Source organism: Mobula birostris, chromosome 4 (genome assembly GCF_030028105.1).
Source record: "Mobula birostris isolate sMobBir1 chromosome 4, sMobBir1.hap1, whole genome shotgun sequence".
Taxonomy (NCBI): Eukaryota; Metazoa; Chordata; class Chondrichthyes; order Myliobatiformes; family Myliobatidae; genus Mobula; species Mobula birostris.
Window position 1 is genome coordinate 182897669 of NC_092373.1, and position 15632 is coordinate 182913300.

General features: G+C 39.3%; 1 protein-coding gene across 2 annotated transcripts in view; it reads right to left on the reverse strand.

Moving 5' to 3' along the window:
• polr1a (RNA polymerase I subunit A) overlaps positions 1-15632 on the reverse strand; it is a 167385-nt gene that overhangs the window by 141126 nt on the left and 10627 nt on the right. For both annotated transcript variants that reach the window (XM_072256641.1, XM_072256642.1), the window contains exons 3-7: positions 14253-14402; positions 12900-13004; positions 6166-6251; positions 3306-3424; positions 434-520 (exon numbers count right to left, since the gene is read on the reverse strand). In XM_072256641.1, the coding sequence (XP_072112742.1) occupies positions 434-520; positions 3306-3424; positions 6166-6251; positions 12900-13004; positions 14253-14402 (547 nt within the window). The remainder of the gene's footprint in view (positions 1-433; positions 521-3305; positions 3425-6165; positions 6252-12899; positions 13005-14252; positions 14403-15632) is intronic.

Below are 15632 nucleotides of genomic sequence, written 5' to 3' on the forward strand. Positions count from 1 at the left end.
TACTCTTTTCCATAGATGCTGCCTGGCCCGCTGAGTTCCTCCAGCATTTTGTGCTTGTTGCTTATCAGCCATATCTGCTTTCGATCCTATCCATTACGATGCTGTGGAGGTACAGTTACCATACTGAGAGACTCTTGTTTTAAGTTCTAAATTATGGGCATCTTTAAAAACAGGACTTGTTCAACACCTGGGGACGGCCTGTATTATCGCTTCTGCTTTCATTCCTCTACTAAATTTTCTCCCTCCAACTTATTCAAACAATTATAACATGGTTCAAATCTCCTGAAGTGCACTGTAATCACTTATCATAAATACAAGACATTCTGCAGATGTTGGAAATCCAGAGTAACACATACAAAATGCTGGAGGAACTCAACAGGTCAGGCAGCATCTATGGAGAGGAATGAACAGTCGACACTTGTGAAATATTTACCATCATTGTTCCACAGTTCCATCACATGGTCTTTTGCAGTGATAGGTGTCAGGAACCCTCGTTTTCCGAAGAGTGAATCATCAATACCTCAGCAAAAGATAATAAAAAAATTACATGCTTACTTAAAAGCATGTTAAAATAATTTTTAAAAACATGATAAAATCATTAAAAACAAACATACAAGGACTGCTAAAAGAATTTGCATTTTTTATGCTTTCTGGGTACCAAAGTACATCCCACAAGTGAAATGATGTTTGATAAATTGGTTAAACTTCTTTGAGGGTGAATAAGAGTGGATAAAAGTGAACAAGTGGAGTTAGCACGCTCAAATTGACGAAAAGCAATCAATAACATGCCACATAAAAAAATTATAGCACAAGAATGCACAAGGTGGGGTGATATATTGGCAGAAAGAGGTATGGCTAATATAAAGCAGAGAATCAGGATAAATAGATTATTTCCAAACTGGTAACAGACGTCATGGAGAATGGAGCTGAGACCTCAACTAATTATTCTTATTAATGGTTTGAATATATTGTTGCCAACAAATGTGCTGATGATACAAAGGGAGGGTAGTAGGCAAATTGTGTGGGAGACACAAAGAGCCTGCGAAAAGTATAGAGGCAGATTAAGCAACTATGCAAGTTGACAGCAATGGGGTACAATGTGAAGAAATGCAAGGAAGAAAGCATGTGGCAAATTATATTTAAACGAAGTGAGTCTACAAAGTGGTGCATGGAAAAAGATCTCGAGATGCACAGAAAGTCACCGCACAGATGTGCTGTGTCAGGTAATTAGGAATGTAAATGGAAGATGAGCTTCATTACAAGGAGCACGGAGCATAAATCTGAGGAAATTTTGCTGCAACTCTATTGGATACTGGTTAGACAACACCTGGATTACTGAGTACAGGTTTGATCACCTTGTTTAAGGAAAGATATAAATGAATTGACAGCAGTGCAGAGGCAGCTCACAGAGTTGATTTCTGTGGTAAAGTAGCTGCTATACAAAGGCAGACACAGTAGGTTTGGCCTATGTTCTTTTGAGTTTGGAAGAATGGGAGGTGATCTAGATTATCTTATTTAAGATTGCAGGGGATTGACAGGGTGAATATCGAGAGGATGTTTCTCCAGATGCGAGTACCTGTATGTAGGGGCATTAGTTAATTGCTGGAGATTGACAGATTGCTCAATTCAGACAGAGATGAAACACAATGCTGCAGATGCTGTAAATTTAAAATACTGGAAGTATTCAACAACCAGGCTGCATCTGTGGGGAAAGAAACAGACCCACTTTTCCAGGTGAAAGACAAAAGAAGCTTGCTAAACTGCAGGGAGGGCGAGGGGTGTCTCTGATGGAGTAGAACTCGTCTGACCATGAGGATAAACTATAAATAACAGTACCTGGTTAATGAGTTAATGTAATAGTTAGAGAGTGAGAACATAGACAATTGAATGTGCGAGTTGTGAAACGCAGAGCAGGTCATGCACAGCCGGTCAGGCCAGACAAACTCTCAACTCCCAAAGAAAACAAAGCAACAAGCAAGCTTAGCCAATGTCACATATGGACAACTGATAAAGCCAGAAATCAGGCTACATGAAGTCGTAAAATTCAGTATCAAGTACAGACAGCTGCCATGTTCACTGGTGAGAGATGAGGTGCTGTAACTCAAGACTGCATTGAGCTTTGAAGTAACAGCACTGGAAGCCACGGAACATTAAGTCAGAGTGGGAATGGGATGGAAATTGTACTGGGAGGCACCAGGCAAGCTCATGCAGTCCGAACATCAGTGACCCTCTGATCCACTCTTCTGTTCCCACTGACCTTCCTCCACCCCTTCTTGCGTCACTTTCTCTTAAAAGCCCAGGTGATACAACAGTTGTCATTTCAGCTCTTCCCTTCCCACCAACCAGGGACCCAACAGTCTTTCCAGGTGAAGCAGCCACACAGTCGCACTTCTTCCAATGTAATGCATTCAGTCAACACACATCAAAGTTGCTGGTGAACGCAGCAGGCCAGGCAGCATCTCTGGGAAGAGGTACAGTCGACGTTTCAGGCCGAGACCCTTCGTCAGGACTGACAAAGGGTCTCGGCCTGAAACGTCAAGTCCTGATGAAGGGTCTTGATGTGTGTTGCTTGAATTTCCAGCATCTGCAGAATTCCTGTTGTAATGCATTCAGTATTCACAATATGGTCTCCTCCGCACTGGAGGAGCCAAATGCAGAACCGGTGATCGGCTTGGCGGTACACATCCGCTCAACCGAAGGGATGATCCCAAGCTTCCTGTTGCCAGTCCGTTTTAATTCTTCATCCCACTTCAACCCATCGGTCTGTGGTCTCCTCACAGCAACAGCAAGCAGTCTGCTGGAGGAACTCGGCAGGCTGCGCAGCAGCCACCTGAGGAAAGGGACTATCGACACTTCAGGTCAAATCCCTGCTTCGGGCCTAAGTGCAGAGGGGAGACGGCCAGTATAAAGAGGAGGGCAGTGAGACAGAAGCCTGAGGCGACAGGTGGACTACGGATGGTGAAAGATGACAGACAGGTTGTACCGGGTTGGGGAGGGGAAGGGAGTGTGGTGAGTTTGGGGAGACAGATGGATAGTAGGATGAGGGTGGACAATGAGAGAAAAAAAAACAGAGAAGTGTGAAGGCTGGAGACGTGCTGGAGGGAGAGAAGCAGGAACATCAAAGAGTTGCAGCACCTCATCTTCCACCAAGTACATTGCAGCTTTCCACATTTGAAGAGCATTGCACTAATGGAGATATGGAGAAGCCAGCTTCAACAGATAACATTACTAAGGGCGCACTTGTCCCATTTACTTTTGTGAACTGTGAAAGACGCAACAGTCAGGTTAGCTTTACTGAGCTTTACCTCCACTTTCTTGCACTACTGCGTCAGTATTTTTTTTCGACCTGACTTTGAGTGCAGCTGAGGGGTACGTCACAATGAGTTTGCTATTGTGTTCCTTTCGTACAATTGATTTTCCAGCTCTACAGAAAAGAAAACAAAGTTTTATTAAAAAACTCCATCTGCCATACTATGCAATGTATAAAACAACAGTACATCTGTGAATCTCAATTAAATGTTCTGAAAGGTTAAATGAAAGTGTTGCTTCAGACATTTAGTATCATTCTTCTGACCATTGTTTCCTTCAATATAAATCTGAAGAATCTGACATTCAGTATGGAAGCAGAGCCATCATCCCACCATCTCTTTGCTGACTATCATGCCTGATGATACTAATCCCATATGCCTGTTGCCACTGCATGGCATACTGAGCCTTGAACACACAGGTAGCTCTTAAATACTGTCACTGCTTCTGAATCCAGCAGCTCCTGTGGCACGTTATCCCAGATACCAACCACAAAGTGTGATAGATTTACCCTGCATTTACCATGAAACCTCCTCCCCTACACCCATGGCCCCTAGTTTGGACACCACATTTCTCCATTTCCCCCTGGGCTACATACACAAGAGGATCATGGAATTATTTCTTCACTGTTTGGATAGGAGAAATCACAAAGTAAAATTGATATGGACTCAGCAAATCTTCCTACCAAACTCAGCATCACAGCCACATGCCACTGTTACATTCCCTTTTCTCAAGTGCATAACTGCATCTCACTCACACACGGTAAAGGAGAGTGCAGAACAAGATGATAGAGCTAGAGTCCTAGAACAACTTACACTCAGTGGCCACTTTATTAGATACTAGCTCCTGTACCTAATAAAATGGCCCCACTGAGTGCATGCTCATGGTCTTCTGCTGCTATAGCCCATCCACTTCAAGGTTCAACATATTTACATTCAGAAATGCTCTTCTGCACACCATTGTTGTAAAGCTTGGTTATTTGAGTTACTGTTGCCTTCCAGTCAGCTTGAACATTATGGCTATTCTCTCTCATTAACAAAGCATTTTAGACTATAGAACTGCCACTCACGGATATTTATTTGTTTATTGCACCATTTTCTGTAAACTCCAGGGACTATTGTGCATTAAAATCCCAGGGGTCAGCAGTTTCTGAGATACTCAAACCACCCTGTCTAGCACCTACCAACATTCCATGGTCAAAGTCACTTAGATCACATTTCTTCCCCATTCTGATGTTTGGTCTGAACAACAACTACACTCTTGACCATCCCTGCATGTTTTTACACATTGAGCTGCTGCCATATGATTGGCCGATTAAACATCTACATTAATGAGGTGTACAAGTATACCTAATAAAGTGCAGATTTCCTTTCTTAAAATACTACCAGAACCATTCACTTCTGAAAGAAAATTGAAGAGCTGCTGGTAATTTCCAAAGACGATAAATGAACAATTCTCTCCCTCAGCAAGGAAATCAAGGCCAAGTTGACTGGCTTTCAACAAAGACATAAATGCAAGAAATTCTGCTGATGCTGGAAATCCAGAGCAACACACAAAAAATGCTGGAGGAACTCAGCAGGTCAGGCGCTATCAATAGAGGGGAATAAACAATCAATGACAGACACCTTCCTTTGGAGTATTGTGAGCATTCGAGCCTCTTATCTAAGAAAGGATGTGTTGACATTGGAAAAGGTTCACAAGAGGTTCACAAGAATGATTCCAGGAATGAAACGCTTATCATATGATGAGCTTTTAATGGCTCTGGGCCTGTACTCACTGAAATTTAGTAGAATGTGGGGGATGGAGGGAAAATCTCATTGAAGTCTATCAAATGTTGAAAGGCATAGATACACTGGATGTGGAGAGGATGTTTCCTATGGTGAGGAAGTCTAGAACCACTGGGTACAGTCTCGGAATAGAAGGATGTCCATTTAGAACTGAGATGAGGAGGAATTTCTTTAGCCAGAGGGTGGTGAATCTGTGGAATTTGTTGCCACAAATAGCTGTGGAGGTCAGGTCATTAGGCATATTTAAAGTGGAAGTTGAAATATCCTAGATTAGAAAGGGTGTCAAAGGTTATGGGGAGAAGGCAGGAGAATGGGTACGAGAGGGAAATGAATCAGTCACGATGAAATGGCAGCGCAGACTCGGAGGGACAAAGGGCCTCCTACATCTTATGGATAGGCATGATCAGCTCCTGCAGAGCTTTCCCCTCATTCCCCTTCAATTCAATTTTACTCTCAGCCTATATTTCTATGCTGGGATTTCAGGAGTAATTTGTTAATGTCAGGTTTTATTTTTTTCCCCTCAGCAACTGTACTAATAGAGCCATTTTAACCTCATCATCTGTGCAGAGTTTATTGCTTAGCTGGTAATCAATTATTTGTTTTTATCTCATGGAACAGGCCCCATGATGGCCAAGAACTTATCTATTACTTCTATTCCTCCAACTGAAGTCAAATCATTTCGTAAAAAGCACTGAATCAAGCCTTGAATTTTTGAAGAGCTAATGTTAAGGCAGGAGAATTTGCATGTCTTGCTTTAAAAAAAATGTAGGACTAATTCCTAACACATTCAACATCTTCAATTACAAAAGAAATTTTGTGCGTAATGTCAAAAATAATAACGTTTTATCTCAAACAAGACAAAATCTGCAGATGCTAGAAATCCAAACAACACACACAAAATGCTGGAGGAACTCAGCAAGCCAGGCAGCATCTATGGAAAAAAGCACAATCAACGTTTCAGGGCAAGACCCTTCGGCAGGACCCTCCAGGATTTTGTGTGTTGTTAACATTTTATCTCAGCTTTTTTTTTAAATGCTATTCCAACATACAAACAATACATCACATCACTTACTTGCAGTTTGGACACTTCCTTGATTTCATGTGTATTTTCCAGAAATCCCTTATTAACTTATCCTTGCAGTCAGTCACATTTTTCACCTTGTAACAAAACAGATCTACAATGTGATGTCACCAATAAAATGTACAAATACAAAGAACACTCAATATTAAATATAGAACATTATAGCACAGCAGAGATTTTTCAGCCTACGATATTATGCTAACTTTTTTATCTTCTCTGAGATCAATCTAGCCCTTCCTTCCAACATATCCCTCCATTTTTCTATCATCCATGTACCTATCCAGTTAAGAATTTCTTAACTGCCCTTAATTTATCTGCTTCTACCGCTACCCCTGGCAATGCACTCACTGCCGTCTGTGTAAAAGACTTACCTGTAATATACTCCACTATATTTTGCTTAAGATTGTATTCTGGTTAGTTTAGCTCATATTTTTTTCTGTACACTCGTGGTTCTTTCCTTCTCTTTTCCCAAAAGACTATTTGTTAATGTCAAATGAGAATTCCCTCCATGAAGAGATACACATAGGGTGAATACATGCACACATTTTCCCCTGAGGTTGGGTGAGACTAAAACCAGAAGTCATTGGTTTAGGGTGAAAGTTGAAATATTTAAGGGAACTTCTTCACTCAGAGGGTGGTGCAAGTGTAGAACGAGCTGCCAACAGAAGTGGTGAATGCAGATTCCACTGCAACACTTAAGTTTTGAAAAGTACATAGATGAGACAGGTATGGTCCAGGTATAGGCAGATGGGACCAGGCCAAAAAACAAGTCAGCACAGATTAGATGGGCTGAGGGGCCTGTTTCTGTACTGACTATGATTCATGACTGCTCTATGATTCTGTGTTTCAATTGCCTGCAGAATGCCTAACTAACAGGAAGGAAGTAACAAGAACAAGGTATCAGGGAGCTTCTGCTGGACATTGATCTGAACAAAAATCTTCTACCTGGTAAAATGAAAGACTCTCCCATGATGCTTATGAAGTATTAAGATTTGGGGCAAGAATTACAACAAACATTTGGAAGGAGTATTTTAAATGGTTGACAGTGTGGCACATCATGTGAGAATTGGGAGGAGAAAGACAAGAACTGCTGGAACTATTTAACAGTTGACATTTTGGGCCGAAGAGGGTCTTGGCTCAAGACATCAACTGTTTAATCATTTCCATAGAGGTGAATTGATAAAGGTGCACAAGGTGATTAAGAGGCATGGATTGAGTGGATAGCCAGAGACTTTGCCCCAGGGCAAAAAAGGCTAATACCAGGGAGCAGGTGATTGGAGGAAAGTATAATGGGGGGAGGGGGGCAGAGGGGCAGGGGGAATGTCAGAGGCAAGTCCTTTACACAGAGTGGTGGGTGCATGGAACGCCCTGCCGTGGGTGGCGGTAGAGACAGATACATTAGGGGTATGTAAATAAACTCTCAGACAGGCACATGAATGATAAAAAATGGAGGGCTATGTAGAAAGGAAAGAAAGGGTAGATTGATCTCAAAGAGTAGGCTGAAAGGTCGGCACAGCATTGTGAGCTGAAGGACCTGTACTGTGCTGGACTATACTGCTCTACATAGGTTTTAAAAGTGTTAAACTTCTGGGGTGGGACAGAAAGAAACAAAGTATTGGCATGGTCTCTTCTCCAGGTAAAAGGAGAGTGTGACAGCAATTGAAGCAATTTCTTTCTTGTACATCCCTTAAAGTAAGACTATTGGTATCACCAACTAACCAATGAAAAAGGGAAGGAGTGATTGAAGATAACATGCAAAACAGAAAGACACCAGAGTTGCAATGAAGCTCAACGGCCACTGAATAAAACTCAATTACTGCTCAGAAGTATTGAGTCAAGACAGACATTTACATATTAACTTATATATATTTTATACATTAACAGGGGAAGCAGGTGTTGCTTGCAAAGAACCATAAGACCATCAGACACAGGAGCAGAATTAGGCCATTCAGCCTATCGAGTCTGCTCCACCATTCCGTCATGGCTGATGCAGATCCCATTCGGCCCCATATCACCATATCGTGTTTAATGACCTTCTTGAATTAGCATTGACCGAGCAATGCTCTTGGAATGAAAAATCAATAAAGCTGCAGATTCCAGAAATGAGAAATAAAAAAAAAAAGAATGCTGGAAACACCCAGGAGCTGGCTCCAATTGGATGAACTGGAATCAGAGAACGGAGTGCAGCCGGACATAATCTGAACTGTGGCCAGGTTGGGATGGCTGATAATTGTAGTGGAAGAGAAAAGGAGGATGTAAGAGATCATAAGGAGTGGAAGAAAGTGTGGACAGGTAGGAAAAATGGAAATAAATGAGAAAATGATAATCATGATAGAGAACAATATTGACTTGAAGGAGTTTAAAGTAATGTTTAGGTTTAAACAAGTGAGTGAAGTAAATGCATTGAGTCCAAAGACACTAACAATCTAAAGAAGGTAATTTAAATATGCCAAAGATTCTGAGTGATGGAGCACTGTTGGTTGTTTGTGAAAATCCAGAGCACAGGGACAAAGTTATGAAGTAACTAAATATTGTCAAAAGAGAGTTATAGAAAAGTGTGTTGGGGGAAAATGGTGTTGAAGAGGTGACAATGGGAATACCAATTGGAGAAAACTTATAGGAACTAAAGAAACGTATCAAAAGGAGGATTGTTGATTGAAATAAAAAGATTGAAAGCAGTGAGGAATGAAGAAAAGGTTGAGAGCACATATGTTATATTAACATTTCAGGGCTCAACCGTACCAGGAAAAGTAACAACTGGATTCATGTGTTTTAGTATCAGAGCCTATGTTCCACCACCACTTAGGTTATAAATGTCAGAAATATGGGCTCATAACAGCTGTGTGTAAAGGAAGGCAGAGATATGGAGGAGCACATAATGGATGAGCAGTGGAGATGGGTAAAATGTTATAATTGTGGTGGGTGAATACAGTAGCCTATGGGGATGTGAAAATAGGACAAGAGTAAATTTTAATGCAGGTTCTGAATCAGAAATCGATTTAATATTAGTTACAGTACCTTTGGCAGGAAAGTGTAGATGAGAGGTTTCTAAAGAAACAACAACAGGCAGTGATCATTACCCTGTACTATGTCAAATAGGAATAGAAATAGTGATAGATGAGGAAAATGTGCTGGAACGCTGGCTATTTGGAAAGACTGACTGGGGATTAACAGAATATTGAAATCAATCAGGATGTGGATCTTTTATGTGACACAATTGTAGAAAGAATGATGACAGTGGCAACAATAAGTATACTAAGCTAAAAAGAAAATGGTGGACAAAAGAATGTGGGGAAATAATAAGAGATTGTAATAGAGCATTTAGAATGTTAAAGCGGGCACAAAATTTTCAAAAATTAATCAAGTATAAAAGGATACAAGCAATAGCAAGAAAAGCAATTCGAAAGGTGAAACAGGAATATTGGAGTAAGTTTTGTGACTCCAGAGGAATACAAACACCCATTGATAGAGTTTGGAAGATGATAAAAAGAATGAATGGTATCACCAGGGAAATTGGATACCCAGTGTCATGTGATGGAGAGAGAGCTGCAGTATTGAATGTAGAGAACTGGTACATACTTTTGGTAAAATACATAGTTCTGATAATACAAGTAATGAAGGAAAAGGAGAAGAGAGGAAACATGATAAGAGAACTTGGAAGCATTAAGTACAGGATGGAAATTTTAAGGGTACATTAAATGTGATGATCATCATGACAGAATTCAAAGGTGTTCTTAGAAAAGAAAAGAAAGCAGGGATCAGATAAGTTATGTTATCTAATTTGAGAAAGAAAGGGAAGGAAGATATTTTGAAGTTATTTAACCGTGTATGGGAAAAAGGAAACCTTCCAGAAGCATGTAAAGGAGTACGTAAACTAAGCAAAAATGCTAGCAATCCAGCAGGTTATTGACCAATAGCATTAACCTCACAAGTATGTAAAACCATGGAAAATGTTTATTAAGAGAATTACATATTACATTGAAACTAGATGGAGTATTTTTAAATATCAGAGTGGGTTTAGGAGAGGAAGAGGAACCATGGATCCAGCTCCATGTCTAGAACATGAGAGGAGGGCTCAATTGAACAGAGAAAGCGTAGTAGCAGTCTTTTTTGATGTAGAGAAAGCATATGATACCATGTGGAAAGAAAGTTTGATCATCTAATTATATAAATTGGGAATTAGAGGTCAAATGCTAAATTGGATAAAGGATTTTTAAATTGGTAGGTCTATCATGGTGCGAGTGCGGAAATCTATGTCAAAAAAAAAAACAAATTGTGGGAAATGGAACCCCTCAGAAGTTTATGATATATTCCCGAATATAAATAGCAGTATCCCAGTATCATTGTTTGCAGATGATGGAACCATGTGGAAAATAAATGGGAATTTGGCATTTATAACAGAGAAACTTCAAGTGGCAATAGTTCAGGTGGAAGATTGGGCATTAAAATGGGGATTCAGATTTTTAGCAGAGAAATCCAAAATAATGTTTTTCACTAGGAAAAGGATAGAACTACACTTTACTAGAGCTTTATGGTATAGAATTAGAAAGTGTGGATACCTTTAAATTTTTAGGAATTTGGTTCAATAAAAGACTCACATGATCAACACATATTAAGGAAATAATAACCAAAAGTAAAAAAGTGCTAAATATTATGAGGTGTTCAATAGGAAAGGAATGGGGAGCTGATTGGAAATCTTTGAAAGCAATTTATATTGGATAAACCTACAAAGGCATGGAGAAAATCATCCAAATAAGCCGCTTTTAGAAACATGTTGGGATAAAGAAAGAAAGAAAGAAAATCAAAAGTTTTACATGAACTACTGAAAGGAAAATCAGAAATGACAAGAATTAGTAATAAGGCAGTGAGTGCTGCAGTGCCTTTTCCTGGGGTATCTCCAGGGCTGTACGAAGCAGCAGAGATGGATCTTAAATTATTCAAAAGCAGACAAAAAAAAACAGAAAAGTGGTTTTAAATCAAGTTATAGTCAAACCTTTTGTAAATAATAATTATTGTGGACATTCACAAATATACACAGATTCTTCAAAAATGGTAATAGTAGATTAGGGTAGGATACATAATGCCTGATTTCAACATTAAAAAGCAAGTGAGGATGCATGGTGATTTCTCAGTGTATACGGGTGAAATGACAGCTGTACTATTAGCTTTGCAGTGGGTGGCGGAAATGAGACCGATGAGAGTTGTAATATTGTCTGATTGAAGCACAACAATCAGAAGTCTAAAAGATTTCCTTTCAGAGGCAAGATCAGACATTCTGTATGAGATAATACAAACTTTATTTAGGCTTAAAATGATGGGACTGTGTACCGGCTTAACGTGGATTCCAGCACGTGCTGGTATTGGAGGGAATGAACAAGCGAATAAATTAGCAAAAGAGGCAACAGGATGAGAAGTCGATATTTAAATAAATTACAGTAAAGGAGAAATGTAAAATATTATTAGAAGTGAAATAAAAAATCTGGGGAAAACAATGAGATGAAGAGCAAACAGGAAGACTCCTTTATAATATCCAGAAAGAAGTGGGATGGTCAAGGAACGTAGGAAAGAGCAGGAGGAAGGAGGTGATAATATCGAGGTTAAGGTTTCGGCATACACGGTTTAATAGCACATTGTTTTTAATGAAGGAACACAATGATAGGAGGTGTGAGTATTGTAATCAGCAAGAAACTGTTGGTGAAGTGTTCAAGATGTAATCAAGACAGGAAATGATTGATATTAAAGTTATCACAGAATATTAATACAATTTAATATTAACAATATTTTGTAGAAAAGATCACAGGATTATTAAATATATAGTGCAGTTCCTTAAGAATAAGGTCTTTTTCTTTAATAAAATTTGATACAAATATATAGGATTTAGATATCCTGACCCACAATGTAGTTTAGAGACAGACAGACAACCCAGGAGGTCAGTCAGCAGCTGTGGAATGAGAGATGAGTTGCCTCATTAATCCCGCTCCGCTTTTCACAGAAATCACATTCCTAGAACGTCACAGTGGTGAAGGTACAATACAAAGTTGTTGGATGGACAGCTCCAGGAATCTGACCCAGCAATGATACAGGAAAGCCAAACTATTTCCAAGTCAAAATGGTGGGGTACCTTGAGGAGAACTTGTGAGTGGAGGTGTTCCCATGAATCTGCTACCCTTGCCTTCTTAAAAGTTTGGAAGATTGTTTATACCCTTAATTGTCAGTGTTTCCTTAATCCCTTTACATCCATCGTTTGACAAATTACATAGAACACATTACAGGCCCTTCGGCCCACAATGCTGTGCCAATCTTTTAATTTACTCTAAGATCAATGGACCCTTCCATACGTAGCCCTCCATTTCACTATTATCCATGTGTGCAAGTTTCTTAAATGACCCTGATGTATCTGCCTCTACCAATACCCTTGGCAGGGTGTTGCACACACCTAATACTCTCTGTGAAGAGGCTGTGCCTCTGACATCTTCCCTGTACGTTCCATCAACCACCTTCAATTATACCCCCAGAACACTCCAGAGATTTTATTACTATGTTCACATCCAAAATGCACCTCCAATCAGTCTCCAATTCAAATTTTTCTAATTTAGTCTTCCATCCATTAACCAACACTTCAAATCAAAATGTATGTAATGTCTTTTATGATGCAGTCAATAATCTGTTTTCCATAAGGTGCATTGCCACAGTGTAGAAATGCACAAAACTTCTGTTATGCTTACTTGAGAAGCCTTGCAAGATATTCGATTTTTCAGCACTTTCCGGGTATATTCATTTAGTGCTTCCTGGATTTCATCTATTGTGGCCTTCGAATTTTTCTCCAAGACCTGTTAAAAAAAAAATCAATTGAGAATTATTGAAAACTTGTTTTTTCTGAGTCTCCTCTCTGCTGCCACGTTTTTGCAAAACTTGATGCAAGCACAGTATGCAGTTTCGACAGGGTTTGCCACAATTGAATACACTACTGCCTCACGCACACAATGTTTAATAAATGTATTCACTAATTACTCAAGTAACAGAGAATGGAAATGTTAGCTGCGGGATGAAAGTTAAATCTGTGGTCAATGCAGAGCTCCCCATGCTTCAGATGGCAAAAAGGGTTTGCAGTTAAAAGGCACTTTTCAACCCTGCTAGTGCATCTAAACGGTTTTACTGCCAATGCATTACACTTAACATAATGAAGAACACAGCAGCAAACTCATTGGTTCTTTCTTTCAACAAGCACTAGGTTATTTTTAATCCTCACTGGTCCTCTGTTCCAGCACTGGACTTTTTTTTAAATATTCACACACTGGTACAAAAGCAAATGAAGTAGCCAACCTGTACACAACAGCAAGTCCCATAAACAGCAAAGAAATAAATACTCAGAAGCCTATTGCTATGCCATTGTGTCTAGAATAAATATTGTCTGGGAAAAATTATTGAAACTGTGGTGATATCACATGTAATGACATATAAGAACGTGACTGGAAAGAGTTTTGAGCATGCGCAGAAATGGGAGCATGACCTAGAAAATGGCTTGGTAGAAACGTGGTTTGGTTTTGTTGCTGTAAATCAAAGTTCTAATTCTTCCAGAATATGATTCTTTATTGTTAACCCACGGTACGTATAAATATAAAGACAACAACATGGTGTCAGAAGTCGGTCTGGAAGAATAATACGTTTCCAAATACAGGAGAATCAAAGAAAAAAAAAGAGCCCAAACTGTTTTGGTGCTTGCTAACAGTTTTACAAATGGAAAAACTGCAACCACCACCATCATTTCATTTTTCTGAGAACCGGAGAAAATTCAAACAACGTTTTGAAATTTATTTATCGGCGATCGGAGCAGATAAAAAAAATTGGAAAAAACGAAAGCTGCGATTCTACTCCACGTAGTCGGTGACAATGCAATTGAGGTATATAACTATTTTACTTTTGAAAATGGAGATAATTTGAATCTAAAAGTGATAATGGATAAATTTGAAGCGTTTTGTATTATTGAAATCACATGTCCTCTGTATCTTCCAGGAAAACAAGTGACTTATAAGCTCCAAGAGAATTAACAGTGCTTCAAATCTATACTAAGTACTCACCTCATTCAATATTTTCTCCAATTCATACACATCTTCAACAGCTCCACAATCCACTATCTGCAGTTGATTTAATAGCAGATGCATTACCACACGAGGACATGTCAGCATATGGCAGTTCAGGCAGGAGCCCCGTATCATAAGGTAAAGTTTCTGCATGGAAACATATTGATTTAACCAAAAAAAAAAATCAAAAGATTTCAAGCCTACTCTGTCATTTGGGATCAAGATCACAACAAGTTTTTTTTCCTATCTTTCCATTATCATGATCTTTTTTTGATTTAGAAGCCACATTCAAAGTTGTGAAATCAGTTATGATTGTTTGGTTGTACCAAGCACATGCTAGCTCAATACTTGGTGAAAATATAAAAGGAGTACTTAAATATAACTGAAATATGTTTTAGACCAAAGTGCTAAATAATTTGGAGAAATTCTAGTCTTTGAGGAAAGTTTAAGGTCAATGATCAGAACCCAAAGAAATGGAATAAAGGAAAAGACAAGAAACTATAACAAGTTAAATTTATTATGTTAGCGTTAATTTCAAGGAGACTCGAATATAAAAGCAAGGATGTAATGTTGAAACTTTATAAAGCACTGGTGAGGCCTTACTTGGAGTATTGTGAGCAGACCAGGCCCCTTATCTTAGAAAGGATGTGTTGAAACTGGAGAGGGTTGAGATGAGGTTCACAAAAATGATTCCAGGATTTAATGGCTTGTCATCTGAAAAGTGTTTGATGGCTCTAGGCCTGTATTCACTAAAATTCAGAAGAATGAGGGGTGACCTCATTGAAACCTAACGAACGGTGAAGGACCTTGATAGAGTGGATGTGTGGAGAATATTTCCTGTGGTGGGAGAGTCTAAGACCAGAGAACACAGCCTCAGAATAGAGGGCTGTCCTTTTAGAATGGAGATGAGGAAGAATTTCTTTAGCCAGAGAGTGGTGAATCTGTGGAATTCTTTGCCACAGGCAGCTGTGGACGCCAAGTCTTTACGTATATTCAAGGCAGGGGTTGATAGACTCTTGATTGGTAAGGACACGAAGGGATACGGGAGGGAGGCAAGAGATTGGGGCTGAGAGGAAAATTGGATCAGCCATGATGAAATGGCAGAACAGACTCGATGGGGCAAATGACCTAATTCTGCTCCTATATCTTATGGTCTTTCCCTACAATTATTAGTGCAGACTATCAAATCACAAACCAAGCAATTGCACACGTGCATTCAGTTCAATGAAGGAAGAAGCAAACTGGCTGAACTTTAATAAGCATAACTTAAATGATCCAGGAGGATGAGAGATGATTTGATAGTGTATAAGATGATAAGAGGCTTAAATACAATGGAGAGCCAGAGATTTTTTCCCAGAATGGAAATGTCTATGACAA